General features: G+C 34.6%; 1 protein-coding gene across 1 annotated transcript; it reads right to left on the bottom strand.

The window, feature by feature from the left end:
- Nucleotides 1-692: 692 nt before the first annotated feature.
- LOC114140864 (ras-related protein Rap-1A) lies at nt 693-16,985 on the bottom strand. The gene is made up of 9 exons (XM_028011131.1): nt 16,869-16,985; nt 14,588-14,724; nt 11,149-11,236; nt 10,516-10,584; nt 10,363-10,419; nt 10,139-10,279; nt 6,360-6,503; nt 4,622-4,741; nt 693-1,413 (listed from the first exon to the last, which is right to left on the bottom strand). The coding sequence occupies exons 3-8, from the start codon at nt 11,203-11,205 to the stop codon at nt 4,652-4,654; spliced, it is 558 nt and encodes a 185-aa protein (XP_027866932.1). The 5' UTR covers nt 11,206-11,236; nt 14,588-14,724; nt 16,869-16,985; the 3' UTR covers nt 693-1,413; nt 4,622-4,651.
- Nucleotides 16,986-18,289: the final 1,304 nt, after the last annotated feature.

Genomic DNA, 18,289 nt, shown 5'->3' with positions numbered 1-18,289 from the left:
AAACGAACCAGACTTTATAGAGAAGCAAACTGGAGTTGGATTAAAGCGGATTGAACAGCTGATGTGAATGTAGAAGGTGACACTGAGTGCAACTTTCCGATTAACAAAAATGTAAAACAAATAGTTCCAACAAATTTTAGATGTAGGATTCTGCCTTTGTTTTCTTTGGCAAAAGAAAGCAAGCCATTTCTCCTGATCATATTTACCCAGAATCCCCTGTGCTATTGTTCGGATTTGCTCTAAAGTTTTCCAGATGGTAAAATAATTTTTTTGTTTCTCCTGCACGTCATATTTTCAAGGTTTGATAGATTTTTTTGTCTGTAAGCTTACAGGACTGTATTTTGACTTTTTTTCCCCCCATTCCTACCATTTCCAGCTTTACCTTAAAGCAACATTTTATAAAGTCCCAAATTAATTTGACTCAATATGGTGACATGCTTTAAACATCTGATCACATCCGCTCCAGAGCCTTCAAGCTCATCCCCCAGTCAGTTTTCGATTCTGCTTTTTACTTCACATCCTGTCTGCTGTTGAGGCCAAAAGTCTGGGTTCCTCTTTGCTGCCGCTTCCTCCCTCAGCTCAATCCTAATCTGCTGAATCAGAGTCATTTCAGCCAGCAGGAAACGCTCCTCTTACACTTTCAGTCTGGCAAACTTCTCCTTAAACAGGAAGGACAACAACAAAGACAAGAGTAATGAAAATGTACTAAAATTTAATCATTCATAAAAGCTGGAAAATCATCTGTGACAGGGTAAGAAGAAGCAGTATTAGAGGTGGTTTAGTACAATACGTTTTCAACCTCGACACAAATCACCCTTACCCCCATCTGTCTATAAAATACTAATTTCCTTAACTTTATTATGCAAAAATGGAAGTAGAATATATTATGGGAAATAAAGAAGGCTTGCAGCTTTCAATATAAAACAAAGTCACTTAGGAGAGATGTTATTAATACACATCCTTGTAAGTAGGAGCGAGTAACTTATGGACAATGATGCATCTTCATTGACAAAGTTAGTGCAGAATTGTACAAGAAGATCAACATTTTTACATGGATTCCTTTACAAATATATTGTCACAATATGCCAAAGACTGTTGTTACTCATAATAAAATTCTCATTAGTTCCCTTAAAAGGATTCAAATCCAGTTTCCTCTTTTACTTTGTTATTTCCAGAAGAAAAGACACCTCGGAGAAAAAAAAAACAAAAAGAAAAATATATTTTGTCGTCAGGCTTGACGATACAAGAAGAGGTTGATTTTCTCTGCCAGTAAAAAGCAAAACATTTTTTCTTTAAAGTATGTGCCTTCTGCTGTTTTGCAAATGGTGTGGTTTTCTCAGCCAGCCTTTTTCAAAAATGCTCTGGAGAGGACTTGGAATGCTGGCACCATCCACCGGGAAACAGTTCATCATTCTGCAGGTAAAAACAGAAACACAACGTCATGATAAAATAAAATAAAATAAAATATGAAATATTCACTTTGAAAACTCTCATTCATGCCGTTAGTCCGATTAGCTCAGCGGAGGGTTAAAAGAACAGTTTTTAAATACTCAATAAATGTTCAATAATAATTTCTTAAGATCAGATAATCAATTCTTCTCAAAATGTGCAATTAATTTGTTTTTTATTTAGATCATGGGTGTTCAAAGTGTGGGAAGTGGGCCATTGAAGGCCCTCCGATGGATTCTGTGTGGCCCCCAGCAAACAGGTGGTTGATACAGATGAAAACCACCTAAATATGTGGTACAAAAAATACATTACCACTCATTAAAGTTTCTACATTCGTCTTAGTTTTAGAGTAATTAGAACCACAATCATCGACCTACTTTTACTCAGAGCAAAGCATTCAGTAAGTAATATTAATGGCATAATAATGCAAGAACATATTTTCAAAGGTTAATACATTTTAAATTCTAAAACATTTAACAAGAGCTGGAAGACGCTTTAAACATCCAAATTAAAAACAAAAAGGCAATTAAAATTAATTATAAAGTCTCTGTGAACAAAATTGTCCTTCAGAAAAAGCACTGGTTGAGACCAAAGCCAGTTTTTGGTAGAAAGAGAAAAACAACAAATCGTGCAAAAGGAAATTTTTGAGTTTGTTTTAATTTATCATGGAACGAATTGATTTGTTGCCACATTCACATCAATTAAGAAAAAAAAAAACCTTCCAAAAAACAAACAAAAAAAATAAAAACAGACATTTGTGCCTGTCTTACAACTCAATTGTACAAAACCTTTGATTTAAAATTCGACTTTAGTTTATTATGGAGTAGAAAAAGAGAGTTTATTTTAAAATACCCTTTGTGGCCCCCCACACACTTTTATATTAATTTTGGTTCCCAAAAAGCTCCATAAAGATTTATTCATAACAAAAAGAAAAGCTAGTTGTTTGGTGTATTTTATAGCTAAAGCACCAGACCTTGTTTATCACTTAAACCTCTTTATTCAGGTAAAGTTATAGTTACTTTGCTATAAAGGATTCAGAAATAACATTTCACGTTTAAGAAATTTGCTCCAATTAAATAATTAATTTATGATCAAATGAAACTGGGTTTTGTTTTTGGAAAATGAGAATTTATATTTGTTAAACCAACATCAAATGTGACATCTATATTTGATTAATTTGTTAGTTACATCAGATAAAAAATGGTTTTAAAAAATTATTCAAATGATTTTAACTCCGTGGTCTGAATTATGAGTTTGATTCAGAATGTCAACATTAATTGCAACTAATAATTATTTTAGTTATTGATTATCCTCACAATTAAGTGGATTAACAATTGGAGCTTTTTGTAGATTTTTGATTTAAACACTGGAGCCTTTTTAATACAATATTAGAAAAATTTTGAGATGCCAAAAAACAAATAATTTATTTAATAAATTACATAAAATGCATTAACATAGAATTCTTTTATTTTACGCTTGAGGTGACTTTTAGTTTTCTGTATGACAATGTTGAAGGATTCAGGAATTAAAACATTTTTAAGTTTACACATATAGAGACGTATTTAATGTAGTCAAGAAAACCTGTACAAAAAAAACCAAATAAATTTTATTATCGAGTTTGAACTTGCAGTAGTCAAGGCTTGCATCTAAGGTAGCGTTTCTCAACGGGGGCAATACCGCCCCCCAGGGGGCGTTCAGAGGACAGCGGGGGGCACTGGGATTCCTTTTGGGGGCGTTTGCTCGAAGGTAAACTTTACACACAACAATACCAGTTTAGACTTTGAGCAACTTTTTTTTTTAACCCCTCCAGCGGGTCTTTTGTGGGCTCTAGTGTCCCTTATATGACAGTAGGCTGACAGGAAAGGGGGAAAGACATGCGGCAAATATTGCCGGGTCCGGGAATCAAACCAGCGACGGCCACGTCGAGGACTCAAGGCCTGCAAACGTGGGTCGCGCTATCCCCTACGCCACCACAGCACGCCCAGACTTTGAGCAACTTGCTAAAACTGTATTGCGTAACATTAAAACATGTCTGGCTGCAACTGTATCGATGGCAGCTCTCCTTCTCTTCAGCGTTTGTTAGCTTCTCCTGCTACTGGTAGCTTCACAGCATCAGTTCAGCGTTACACCAGCTGATGACAGTGCTGTGATTCACTTGTCTGGTGCCTGATTTTCAAATATTTTATGTTTTATGGAGGGTTTTTGTACCTATGTTTTGGCAGTGCTGTGATCATGTCAAAGCAGCTTATATCAAAAAGTGTTTTATTGATCTTCTGAACGTTTCCATGGAAGGACAACGGAATATCGCTCTTATAAACATGTAACGACTAAAATCACGATGCACTCGCTGTGTATCCCTCAGAAAAATGAAACAATTTAAATAAAGAAATCCCTCCATGGGTGATACCATAGAGAGCGTTTGTTTTATATAGTTAACATCAGTGTTGAAAGTGATCCGGTATGAAATGGTAGTTGTACCACAGCAATTTTGAATTTTAATCATCAGAATACCAGGATTTTTTCCGTTGTTTTAAAAGGTTTACGTCAGTCTGCTTTTCTCCATCGATGCGCTTCCCGACCGCTCCGCACCGTAGGGGGAAAAAATAAATAAAATAAAAAAATTCCCAGAGAAAAATAATTTATCTGGGAACAATAGTGATAGTAATATTAATAATACAATACTATTCAGTGCAAAGAAGCCTACAAATTCTTTGATGGGGGGTGATGAGGGACCTGGATAATGGACAGGGGGGCACTGGCCCAAAAAGTTGAGAAACTGATCTAATGCCTCATTTGTTAAATAATTCACATGAGAAAAATAAAAGTTAGTCTAATCCAACATAAAAAAATGTAAAAAAAAAAAATTAGCAGCTACAGTTACAATATGCTTTACAGTGCAGGTTAAATAATCAAAATGTTGCCTTTAAAACGAGATCAAGCTCTAAAGGATCGGAGAATCGCAGCTAATTTTTATGCATTTTACAGAAGTTTTCTGGTTCCTAAAACGTTCTGTTTTTCAAAGTATAAAAATATTTCTGCTCACAGGAAAAAAGCTTCACTCATACTCCATTAGTTTGCTGCGTGTTTTAAATGTTCGGTAACAACCCGGAGCTCAGAAAGCCCGGCAGCCATGCGAACGTCTGGAATAAATTCAGTCCAAGCTCCCACTCACCTGGCCTGGAGCAACCGTGGGAGAGCGTTTTTAGAGCAGCGTGCAACCCGACTTCTTTTTTGTCTTCTTCTTTTCCATCGGCGTTTTCCTGTTGATCTGTCGCACCAGATCATAGAAAATCTGCAACACAGAAACGGGAATTCGCTTAGATTTTTACATACAAACAGAATTTTGGGCAACCTGGAATAAATCACTGTCAAATGTTGTTATATACATTTCCTACAGTAAAATTAAAGAACTTTTCACACATTTTAACGGTAAGTTTTTATATTTTCCAGCACTTTGGAGTTAAAAACGATACAAATTATCTAAACAATAAAGAGTTTCAATACAATAATATGATATAATTTGTTACTGTTTTAATGTTTTGTGAGAGTATTTTACATTCCTCAGAGGGGACATGGTGAAATAAAATATAACACTGCAAAACCACTTAAATCTGCAAAACCTTACCAAGTAATTTTGGTTTAGTTTCTAGTGCAAATATTTTAGTTTAGTTATAAGTTTGTTGAAATAAAACAAACTTATAAGGAACAATTTAGCAAGATATAGAGGCTTTTTAAAAAGTAAATAATTCCTAAATATTGATAAAGTATTTGTTCCACTGGCAGATAAATTAACTTACAACATGGGAAAAATATCTTGTTATGAGTTAAATAATCTGCCAGTGAAACAAGCACTTTTAAAAATCAACATTAAGGAATTATTTATTTAAACCAAATGTCTATATCTTGCTGATAAGTTAGTTTTGTTTTATTTCAAATGTGCCAAGATATTTGCACTAGAAACTAGACCTCTAAATACTTGCTAAGATTTAGTGTTAAAACAGTGAAAATGTCCAGTTTCAGAAATGTTTGTCACACCTCACTGTTTTTAGAACAAAACACAAATTTACCAAAAAAATCCCCTAATTTCAATAACGTTGTTTGACGTATAACATACGAGTCAATGTGAATTTCAATTACAAAGATCAAAAAGTATTTGAACTATTAGGAATAATAAATATTCATTACATTGAATCAATCCAAACGGAAAAACTAGAACAGACGTCAGTTTTTGTGCAAAGCAGAATCCTTTAATTTAATATTTGATTCAACAAGAAAATATGGAAACACTTCAGTTCCACATGCAAACTGCAATGAAGTGCAGTTCAGATATAATTTTATTAATTTATAGTTATTAATTTTGTCCTGTGATAGTATTCTACATTCAACTGTATTGAAAAAGTAAATTAAAATATATATTTAGGAACAATAAATATTGCTTACATTGAAATAATCCAAACAAACGATGTTAAAATAAATTATAAACACTTAGACACAATATACAAAGAAAAATCACATAAAAAACAAATCTTCAAAAAATGTTCTGGTTAAGTTTCCAGCAAATACAAATACTTGTTCTAATTCTAACCAACCTAAAACAAGAAAAGCTTAGCCTGAATTAACTTCAGACAGTCAGAATTTTTTTTATTAGGTTTATGAAAATATCTGGTGTCAACTGTAAATAACATCATATCCAAATTTAGGCTTTAATAAAACACTAGATGTGCACTTTATCAGTCTGAATATTAAACTCTCAAGAAATCAAGCACTTCCAAACCTTGAAATTGAGGCATTTAAGGACTTTAAGCACTTGGATGAATCCTGCATTTAGCGCAAACATTAGTTCACTGAAAAGCATTTTTAAATTAGCATTTCTATACAAAATGCATCTTCTACGTTGATTTCGGACTTACCTCGTTAACATTGATCTTTGATTTAGCTGAAGTCTCTAAAAAGGCACAGTTGTTCCACTGGCGGGCCAGGTTCTGGCCCTGCTCCTTCCCGACCACGCGCTCGTCCTCCAGGTCACATTTATTCCCCACCAGGATCATCGGAACCTGATCGACCAGAATAAATACATAAAGACTAAAGTCATGTAGCAACAGAAAAGGTTTCTCGTCGGCTCATGAAAATAAATCTGCCCAATAATCATATTCAAGATGCTTCCAACAGCAGTGAAGAACGTTTCTAATACTGGTGAAATGTGTTAATTTTACCTGAAGAGATTGTTATCACAATATAATGAAATAAATGTAAATACCCTTACAAATAAATTAAATTAATCCCAGTAAAATTGAATTATGGCTAATTTCAAGTGCTAGATTTTATACATTAATTATATGATTGGTGAATCCTGTTTTATTCGGCACTCTCAGTTTCCTATCTTTTTTCATGTAAAGAAAAAACAGAAGTCATAATATTAACCCCGAAAGTGGAGAACGTGGTGATTGCTAAGTGTCCACACGATTCTGTACTTATTCTGATATTGATATTATTATTGATATTTCTTGATACAGTGAAAAAAATAAACAATCTCGACTTCAAGGACAATTTTGTTTTTTTTAAAACTCTTTATGGCCTGAGTTTCAAATCTCCGCCTGGAAATTTTTATTGTTCAAAGTTCTTTAAATGTCCTGTAATTAAATATATTGGCCCATTTCTCAATAACAAAAATATCTAGCAAGTTATTTTTGCAATTTACCGTCTATTAAAAGAGTGTCTCATTAGATTAAACCAAAGAAAAACCTACTTCCTGCTACAGCGGGAGTGAATTTACCGTAATAACCCGATATTGTCTGGAAAGCGCTACGTCTCCCCTTTCAGAAACCGTTGGGATTTTTCAGATAGCACAAAGTGTCGCAGAATTACGGTACTGCAAATTCGGCTGTGTCGTCACCGACACGTTCGGTCTAGGAGGATTAAACATAATTTAATTGGATTTTATTATAATAAATCCAAATTTTTAAGATAAATGATAAACGATACGATAAATTCCCACACCTAATTGAACCAAGGTACTTTGGATTTCCAGTGTATTTTCTTTAGAAAATCTTGGATACCCTTTATAAAAATAAAAAAACAACAGACGGATTTTCTGTAAATAATTTGGAGTTATGTGCAAAAAAAAAAATACACAAATAGATGAATCTTTGTGAGTTGACCACTTCAGTTTTTCCCTTAGAACTCATATTCATTCTTACTCCCAGCTTAAATGTGGTTCCAGAGTTGTTAAAGAAAAACTATTGCCTCTTGATTGGGATTGCATAATTTTTTCAACGCTTACCAAAATTAGGAAGCAAACCGAATCTTTTGGGCCTGGTTCTGATTGGCTAATAAATAACAACCATCACGTCTTCGTTTACCGGGAGTGAAGTTCGCTAATCGGTCAACCGTACATCCACAGTTTGATGCGTTTTAATAAACGAGCTCAATTTCTACGTATAATAACAACAACCAGTGAGACAGGCTCCTCGGCCTGCACAGACGGAGATCAACACACCTACGGGTGACTCATGCAGGTTATCACTGTCAACATTTGCTTTCCTAAGAAGTGCTTCGCATTATGTCACGACTGCTGGCAGCTGTCGGTTCTCCCTTAATTTCTATGGGTCATATTTGTTAAAGAAAAGAAAAATATGCAACATAAAGGGAAAGCTTTATAAACATACCTCCAGCTCAAAGGTGAGATTGGATTATTGGTACTTATTTGACTCATTTCCACCATATATGGAAATAAATCAACATGAGGTTTGCATCCTCCAATAAAAATAAGAGCTAAAATGTCAACATAATTATAAAATAATACACTTTTAATTTTAAACTGACTTTAAAATGGCAAGACTCTGTAAGGACAGTGATTACTAATAAGTTAATGACAGCGACTGTTTCATTCCTACAACAATAAAAGTAGTTTTTGAAGCTGAAGAACAGAAAATTAAAGGATATGAGAAAAAAAAACAGATCTGCAATACATAGAATGTGCCCATCATTATCAACACATTATAATCTTGTATGACCTAAAAGCTCTTTAGTGTTTTCCTTTAATTTAAACCAGGTCAAACGTGTAAAAGATACATTGTTATTATAGGTACAAATGCTATAAGAGAAAATTAGAAGGTTTATAATTGCATTTTAAACAAATAGTTTAGTAAAAAACTGATTTTTGTTTTTTTTTAGAAAGTTGCACTCATGACTGAACAAACATTTCTGATTCCTGTTTGGCTTTGCAATATTTGACATCCACAACCTGTTAAACTGTGGCTAAAAGTAAAACAAATATTCATTTTTGTCACACAGGAAGTGGCACTTTATACCTTAAAAATCTGCCATTTCTACAGATTAATTTATAAATAAGTCAACAGTTTAATAAAAAAGTAACAATTTAAGGTTGTGGATTATATTAATGACACTGAATTGAGAAGATCAGATGCTTATCATCCTGTTCTGACTAAAAACAGCTTAGATTCAGCTCAGTGTACATCCTTCCTGAATCAAAAGGTGAAGAAACAAAGACTGAAAGAGGCAGATAGCATCTAGCAGCACTTCTGACATTTCCTCCCAAAGCTGCTGCTGCTGCCCCCCTCAGCCGTCAGTCTAAGGTGGGGGATGAACTTAAAGCCTGCTGGGTTCACACTGACGTGCAAAAAGATGTAAGCAGAGTCATTTCTACGCCGACGACATAGCTCCTACTTTTACAGGAGTCTTAAAGGCGACCCGTTATGCTTCCTTGAACAGGTTAGGATACGTTTCTGGGCGACACAAAACATGTTCATTAAATTTTTTTTTTTTTTTACCATTCTTACATAATCAGATTTAATCTGCTCAATTCTGCTTATTTTGAGCTGTTTTAGGGCCTCCTGTCACTTTACATGCAAATTAGCTGCTGCTGGCCACTCCCCCCCAACTCAACGTTTACGTTCACGCTTAAAGGTTAGCATTTAACGTTTATCATTTATTATGAAATTTTTCCTAAGAATTTTGATGTATTGTCTTAAAAAATTGCATTAATGTTATTGAAAAAAAACCCTAAACTGACATTTTTGGAAATGTTATTTATCATCTTCTCCACCGTTTGTCCTGTAAATTTGATAATATGATTAAATGTGCAGCTATTTAGTGATACAAATCAGAAAAACGAAGCCAATTCAGAAAAGAATAGAATAAAATCAAAATAAAATTCTAAGTCCATTTCTCCCACCCCCTACTCGCACGTGAAATGATGCACAATTACACAACCATACAGCTTTAAAAAGCATTAGTAGAGCCTCCTGCACAACCAACAAGAATGCAGCAAGTGGTTTCTGGATGGCAGATCAACCATAAAACATTTGTCTTTCCCAGTAGCCATTGTACAGCACATACAGTAGTAAAACCAGCTGACCAAATGTCCGGGAGCTCTTTGGGTTACTAGGTAACAAGGTTTGGCTTAGCTAGGGTTGCTAGGTAACAGCATAACTTTTAACAATTGGGAGGTTTTATAAACAGCTAATTTTCCAGCCACTAAAAAACTTTAACTTATTGTCAAAAAACAGCTGAGTGTTTTTTTAAGCGTTTGGTGAATTTCTAGAAGCAGTAGAAACTCAAATGGAAGTATAAAAAAGTACAAAATGTGAATTTCGCCTTTAATTGTTCTCAGAAAGAGTTCAGATTTCCGATTGTTTGCCTGTCCGTTTTAAAAACGTGTTGCACTCACATCCTCGGTGTCCTTTACTCGCAGGATTTGTTCCCGCAGGTCTTGTAGGTCGTTAAATGTTGACTGTGCTGTAATGGAGTACACCAAAGCAAAGCCTTGCCCGTTCTTCATGTACAGGTCTCTCATCGCAGTGAACTGTTCCTGCAGAGCAACAGCAGAGGAGAAACAGCATCAGCGACCTGGAGGGCCTCTTTAAGCCAAACGCAGCGGCAGACGAGACTCACTGTTCCAGCAGTGTCCAGGATTTCCAGCATGCATTGCTGCCCATCCACCTCAACTTGCTGTTATGTCAGAAAAGAAGAATTTAGAGGTAATCAGACGAATTTAATAATGTTCAGGAGGCATCAAGAAGTTTTTTTTTTTTATATAACCCTTACCTTTCTGTAAGAGTCTTCTATAGTAGGGTCATACTTCTCCACAAAAATGCCTTGCACAAATTGGACTGTCTGGAATCAACCAAGAAGAAGACAAAATTAAAAGCGGTAACCGAATTGTGCTAAATAATAGTTTAACAAAATACAGTAACCTTTATTAAAATTTCACATCGGTTTTGTCTCAACTTTGTCTATTTTTATGACTTTAAATGAAAAAGCCAATTAAATCAAATCACAGCTGGATACACTGAAAAAACACAATCCTATGAAGTATTTTTGTTTTAGTTTCTAGTGCTAATATCTTACGACACTAGAAATAAAACCAAATTCACTTACAACTAACTTTTCAGAAAGATATGGGATCTTGCTTTAAGTTAATAATTCCTTACTATTGCTAAAAAAAATAAATAGTTCCACTTATAACAAGACATTTTCTAGTGAAAATCTAGCACTTTACCATCAATAATAAGGAATTATTTACTTAAACAAGCTCCAGTCTTGCTGAAAAGTTACTTGTAAGTTAATTTTGCTTTATTTTAAGTGCATTAAGATATTTGCACTATAAACTAAACCAAAAATACTTGAAAGATTGTGTTTTTGCAGTGAATTTGTAATGATCTTCCAAGGAATACTTACTAGCGCAGATTTCCCCACACCTCCTGATCCAAGCACGACTAGCTTGTACTCGCGCATGGTGGGCGACTTCACTGGATAGCACAAGAGTCTGAAAAGACGAGACAGAAATCAGTCAGAGAAATTTAGAGATGGAGACATTCTCCACCTTTCCACAGACATAGACGGAGGAAAAGACTGTGCTGAAATATGACAAAAATAGTTTGAGAATATCCCAGAATTGATCACAGATCAGCTATGACTCAAATTATACACAAGTATTTTAAATAGTTTGGAAAAACAAAGTGTCTGATGCACTTTGAGGACAGTGAACTAATCATAAAATCATGATATTTCCTTGATATAGTCTTGTTGAATTATTCTTGCTTATTTTTGCAAAATCAAAAAGTCAGAACTGAAAATAAATGTAAAAACTTAAAATGTGTTTTTGTATTACAAATATTTAAAGTTGATAAGAAATATGACATGGTAATTTTATGTTATTGTAAGACGTTATTGAGAATACTTAAACACCAACATTTGAGTTTTAGAAAAGGCAAACACACTAAAAAAAGCAACTCAATGAATATTTTTTGCATTTCAGTTAAATCCTAAATGAGTAATGTTGAAATTTTAAAATAAAATGTATTAAAATGGACAATGATGATTAAAAATACTTAAATAAATATTCTTAAGATGCAAAATCTGAGCATTTATTGTATAAAGTTTTCTTTTGTTTCTCTAAATCCTACTGTTTTGTTTAGTGATGTTTGACTTTTCATGCAGCATTTTGATCTTCTGGTTGTGGTAAGTTAGCCAAGCAAATACAGAATTTGAAAGAAATACTCTGATTGGACGGGGGGGGGAAGCTCTCTGTGATTGGCTGATTGGTGTGGTTCATTTACATAAACTTTACCAAACTGCAAATCCAGATGCAAAGTATGAGATGTAAACATAAACAGCACATGTTGTTCTTTGTTCACAAATATATATGTGCTCACATCTACATTTTCTCACTGCAAACCTCTAACATAAATAAACAAGGTTTAGCCTGGCGGGGAGCAAAAAAAGTCTGGCAGCCCGCCATGCTTACAATGCACTGCAACCAAACTAATTTGATCACATTTTAGTTTAATATAAGTCAGTTTCTTAATTAGCTGCTCATAGGTAACTTCTTGTTTAATTGTAAGTGGTTACATAGATCTAAAACGCTGCTGAGGTATGTAGATAAATAAATCTTCAATAGATCGGTTACAATATGCAATAAATCAATTAATCACATGAGTAATTAAAATGAAGTCAATTTCCATTTGAATAATTTATTGTTTCTCTCTTTCTACAAAACTGGATGACAAAAATCTTCAGTCTGGTTCTAGGAATTTTGTTTACAGCAACTTCATAATTTATTTTATTTGTTGTTTGTTTGTTTATTTTGGATATTTAAAATGTCTTCCAGTTCCAGTGTTAAAAGTTTATTAGCATTTAAAGTCTTGGAAATACTTGACAATAGTCTCAAGACAACATTATTGTTTATTGCAGACAGACACCTTCTGAGATGAGCAGAATGTCTTACCAGACCTAACTGATGTCTTATGGATGGAAGCAGCTTTCTGAAACAGGACTAAAGAGTATAATCTTCACACCACGAGATTTAAAATCATGTAAACTGATGACAATGTTGATTTTTCTGCATACAGTTTTCATTTTAGAACTATATTCTGACTCATTTTCTTTCACTTCCTCCTTCAGTTTCTTATACCAGCAGCTCAGATCTAATTAAGTTTGCCATTTTACCTTCACTTGCAAGCAGACGCAAGCTTTGTTAAAGTAATGGTTGGGTGTGAGTATCAAACAATGTGTCTGGTTGCTGTGAAACGTAAAGTTTAGATGATTAAACGTAACTTGATGCTCATAATAACAGCCTTTTCTGAGGCGGTTTTTACTGGAGGAAAATAAATAAGTGACACCGCTGTAAATCAGCGCGAAATATTTAAGTATTATAAATTTTTTGCAGCACCTGCAATCTCACACCGAAGTTCAAGCCCTTGTTAAGTGTTCCAGTTTCACAAATAGCTTCATCTCATTGCAATACAGAAGAAAAAGGTCGCAGTGAGTAACCTATCATCAGCCTGACACACATTAGAAACACTGAATGGCCTAGAAAAAAGATTTGGCACAAAAAGAAGCTGCCACCGACATTTTATAATAAAGACACGAGTGTTTTATGCAAATTAAAAATGTAAATCTTTGTAATAGTTTAGTGCTTGTTGAGATTTAACTATACAGCTGTGACTAAGCAATAATACTGAAAAAAATTAAGATGTAATTTAAAATGATCAGTTTCTCTGATTTTACTCTTTATAGCTATATGTTTGAGCAAAATGAACTTTGTTCTTTTTTTCTATAAACTACTGACAACATGTCTCTGAAATAACAAAACAGATGCAGTGCTTTCAGACTTCAAATAATGCAAAGAAAACAAGTTGATATTCATTTAGAAACAACAATACTAATGTTTTAAATGAGGAAGAGTTCAGGAATCAAGATTTGGTGGAAAAACCAGGAGGATTTCAATGGGGTTCAATGCAGTGGGCTCTTCATTGTTTCCATATCTGTAGATATGAATAAACCATACAATACAATACAATTGTAGACATATTTCCTGGTTAAGCTCTAACAAAATGCTGACACATATCAAGTGATAAAAAAGAGAATGACACATGATATGGTCCACTTACATAAGCTGAACACATGAAGTCAAATAAAACATCTTGGGACATAATTTCGAACTTAAAACAAACAAATGTACATTTCTAACATCAAATGTCAAAGTGGGGGAGAGATTTACAGTAAAATCCTGTTTTAAAACTTCTGAATGTAATAATTATGCTAGGTCAGTAGGATCTTTGTCAAATGCGGCAACAAACAATACAAAACCCACTCTGTCGCAATCGGCCAGCATTAGCAATTCTAACTACGACGTCTGAAGCACCACAGTGAGAGACAGGCACACAGCAGGCTTCACAAAGAGCCATTGTGACGACTCTCATCTACTCAAGTACGCCACACAGACAGAAAACAGAGATCAGAGAGTGTACGCGTGACGAACGCTCACAAAAACCGAGGATGGGGTGCACAGAAAGGTAACAAAAGCACATGGCTGATGAGCCTTGTGCTATTAAAGTAAAAGTCACAAATTTGCTTCTACGTTTTTACATCAGATAAGTACAAGAAATGTTCCCCTGACTATAAATGAGACACAATGAGGTAGGCGTATCAGAGCCTGGCGATTTTTTTTTATTACCACGCCCGCTCTTAGTTTTCATAATAAGGAGTCTCTATGTTCTTGCCAATAGTAAATGAATAATTTAATTCCAAATTTTGGTGAGATAATGTAAAACTGATAAAAGGCTTTCACAACCACCAGGAAATTCATTTACTCTAATAAAGCTGCTTCATTTACCTTGTACACAGTTGTAATGATAGAAAGTCCCTCTACATCTGGGGAAGAAGGCCCTATGGATCCTCAGGTTCACTGATGCCAACGAGATGTAGAGAGGAACCAGAGAGCGAAGCCGAACAAATCTGTCCAAATGGCTCCTAAACGTAAACAATAAGAAAGTAGTCAGCACAAAAAAATACACAAACAAATAATAATCGATTTACAAACGGGGTAAACCTGAGTGAGCATTACTAAAATGTTGGGATTATTTTATTCTGAGGCTGAGAACATTTACAATTAAATGCTAAAATTAAGATAAAACATTTCAAGTTTGAGAAGAAACCTGAATTTAGCACTGAATAATTAAACTTGTCCTCACATCTCTAATCCATTCATGTTTGGCATGTAGGTTGATACATAGGCTGATATTAAAAATTCTTGTCATCTTTATGTAAATCAAACAGGGTTTTGTTAAGCAATTAACCATTAAGCAATAGCGAATAAAAAAAGCTGCTTTTTAAGGAGATAGCTCAGCTGGTAGTGTGATAAATCAAGGATTGGAGCAAAAAGAGTGGTAGGCGTGACCGTAAATAAATATCTAAAATAAGCAGAGCTGGGTGATATGGCTTAAAAATAACATTTCTGATATTTTTTCCTACCAAATCTGATTTTAATCAATACATTTTTTAAATCCCTTTTAAAAAGAAATTATAAATGACAGAAATATTTTCAAAAACCCCCCAACCCTCCCAATCATCCCTTCTGGGAGTTGACCTGAATTCAAAGTACAACTAATACAAGCTGTAAAACATGCCTGTAAATCAAAATGACAGGTCACTGGGCAGACTGGCATCACACTGAACTACGGAAGCCCGAAGAGTGCATTTGTGAAAGATGTTTTAAAAAAATTAATCTTCATAAACAGCTATTTCAAGCTCATGCTTACCAGTATCAAATGTAAAAATACAAATATATATTTTTCTGTTAGCATGTCATTGCTAAATGTACAGGAAACTTTAAGTGTAATAGTTACTCAATGATTAAAAAAACAATGGCATTGCGTTAAGCTTTATAATTTGAACAAACAGATGACTAGTTTACATCATAACATGATTTGTTGCACATTTTATCTTAATTTAGACAAAGTTAAAATTATGTTGTAACTTTATATTACAAAAGTTCTCAAATTACTAAAGCTGTCTGGTACGTTCAGTATGAAAAAAGGCTGATCTGAACCATTAATAACAAAAGGTATTAATTTTCCTCCCACAGTGGCAAGCCAGGGGACAACATCTTCAGCTTACAGACAGTATCATGTGTCAGCGACAGAGGAGGGAGGGGGATTTCAACTCGACTCAAACGATCAAATACACTTCTAGTCTGAATTTAAAACAATTTCTATAAACCTCCTCATTTAGGAGCTCAGTTGAAAACACCAAACGTTAGAACAGCTGTAAAGTTACCAATAAAAATGAACTCGCATCTTGTACCGTAGTTGGTTTCGAAAGGAAGGGAAGGGTGTGGCTATTAGTTTCAAAAACCCCAACACTGAGACTTTAACACCGTTTAGAAATCCACAGCTGTTGCAAACAAAAACAAGCACACCAAACCGTGATTTATCGGAAAGTCTGAGACGGGGTAAACAGAAACTAGAAGTAGCTGACCAGGAAAAAGTTTGACAACTTATGTACTAGCATGTAGTTAGCACACTCAGGTACATGCTAACTAACGGCGTTTATTGGTAGCCTTGTAAATATATTTGAAAATGTAGTTGGCAGCATTCAAGGTGGTAACTAATTTTAACCAAACCTCCTCAAAGCACAAAGCACACAGTTTTATGTTTCCTGGTGTCTCTCTCGCAGTTTGGGCTCTCTGTACTTTTTAGCCAAAATGGGGCGCTAACTAGCTAGCCAGTTAGCATTAGTCACTCCTCTGAAACTATTAGCTTTTCCCAAAAGTTTAAGCTCCAAGTCATTACTGTGTGTAACATCGGTATGCGGATAAACCACTAAAAGCTTGAAGACCACTTGGGTATAATTAAATACGCTTACTTGAAGCGAAAACATAGTTTGCGTCGAGAACTCGTCAGTTACTCACTAGCTATCTTGTTAGCCATAGCTAAGCTATATTACCCACAGCACTGCTTCTCTACAACTGAGGATATAAGTCATAAACAAATAAGGACTAGGAAACGAACACAAGCTCACACGATAACCACTAATCTAACAAAGACACACTTTAGATAATTAGCTTTGAAATTATTTTTTTTTTCCAGATGTATCAGCTTTTTGAAGAGACTCACCGTGCTCCGCTATGTGAGTGCGTTAAATCAGACTGAATGTGCGGAGAGCTCCGGCTGTGGCTGCTATTGGAGCAGAAGCAGCCAATCAGAGCGATCCAAGTTACGATAGAAATGAACTTTCCGGATAAAAGCGTGGAGACCTAACAAACAGGCATTTCACTCAGGAATTTAAAAGCAGCAGAAAAATAATGCGGATCAGCGTTGTTATTCTGATCCATATGGAGGTCAGCTTCTCATTTCTACCGTGACAGCAAACGCTGTATTTTGTAATATAATGTGTATTTCACACATTATATTATGTAAAATATATTATCAAATTTCTAACCTTTAGGGGATTTTTTGTTTGGTTTTTCCTTTGAATTATTCTGTTAAAATTTGGGTCAGAATTTTGGACAACGTTTTTAGATGGCTACAAAATACAGAACAAATTTGTTAGCATTTTGTCTTAAATAAATTGCAAATCAAATCAAAACATTTTTTAGGGAGAGTTCAGAACCCAAAAATGAAATAAATTTTCAAGAGAGAGTCTGAAACTGAAATTTATCAATATTTTTGGATTGATCCATCCACTAGTGAATGGAAGCAGCTGAAAGTCTCACTTTGTACAATCAATTCAGCAGAGGAGGATAGAGTATCCAAAAATCTTACTCAGGTAAGAGTAGCACTACTAACATATTTTTACTCAAGTAAAAGTAAAAAGTAGCACTCTAAGAAATTACTCTAGTACACATCACAACATAATTTTTTATGTCATCACACAGACACAAAACATAATGTTATGTGCAAATTCTGGTATTTTAAAGGCTAAAATAAAAATGTACTATATATAAATGACATAATTGGAAAAATAACCAATTCTCAACACTTTTCTAAATAATTTCATTAAATATAAAACTTGATAAATGAAAACTTCTCACATTGTGATGAGCTGGAAAACCTCTACAGGATCTGATACTTTTTTATTGTTTTCCTTCCAAATTCCTGTGCTTCTCTTGCTTTGCACTGCTTGGCTCTCCTTTTTAGAAACTACATTTCATGGTTTTTGATACTGACCTCTGACCTCTCCTCTGTAATGCTTGTTTGTGTCACATCATGAGTAGAAATTTCCTTTCCGACTGGCCTTCTCTGTCCTCTGTTCTCTGACTGAATGGATCAGATGAGTTAGCCTTGAAGTATTTCTTTCTTGTTCCACTGGCTAAATATGGGAGTTGGGTTTATCACTGAGGCCGCTCATATTCTTATGACTGCAGGATATTATTAGCTCCTCTGCAGAGGGAGTGTTGCCATGCTTTCAAAACAAAATGTTCCTGCCCTTATTTAATCAAGTCAGCAAACAAGGATCTTGCAACAACTCCGGTCATTAACCAGATATAATGAAGATACCAAGAGCAAAACCGAAAGAACAGAACTGGTTTTGAAAT

This window comes from Xiphophorus couchianus, chromosome 24 (assembly GCF_001444195.1).
Source record: "Xiphophorus couchianus chromosome 24, X_couchianus-1.0, whole genome shotgun sequence".
Lineage (NCBI taxonomy): Eukaryota > Metazoa > Chordata > Actinopteri > Cyprinodontiformes > Poeciliidae > Xiphophorus > Xiphophorus couchianus.
The sequence above is the reverse complement of the archived record's forward strand: the minus strand, read 5'-3'. Positions and strand labels throughout refer to the sequence as shown.

Coding starts and splice junctions, on each gene's coding strand:
- LOC114140864 (XM_028011131.1), bottom strand. CDS start 11,205: ATGCGCGAGTACAAGCTAGTCGTGCTTGGATCAGGAGGTGTGGGGAAA. Junction 6,504..10,138: donor GAGTAAAGGACACCGAGGAT/GTGAGTGCAACA, acceptor CTGGTCGATCAG/GTTCCGATGATCCTGGTGGG. Junction 4,742..6,359: donor CAAAGATCAATGTTAACGAG/GTAAGTCCGAAA, acceptor TCTGTGTTGCAG/ATTTTCTATGATCTGGTGCG.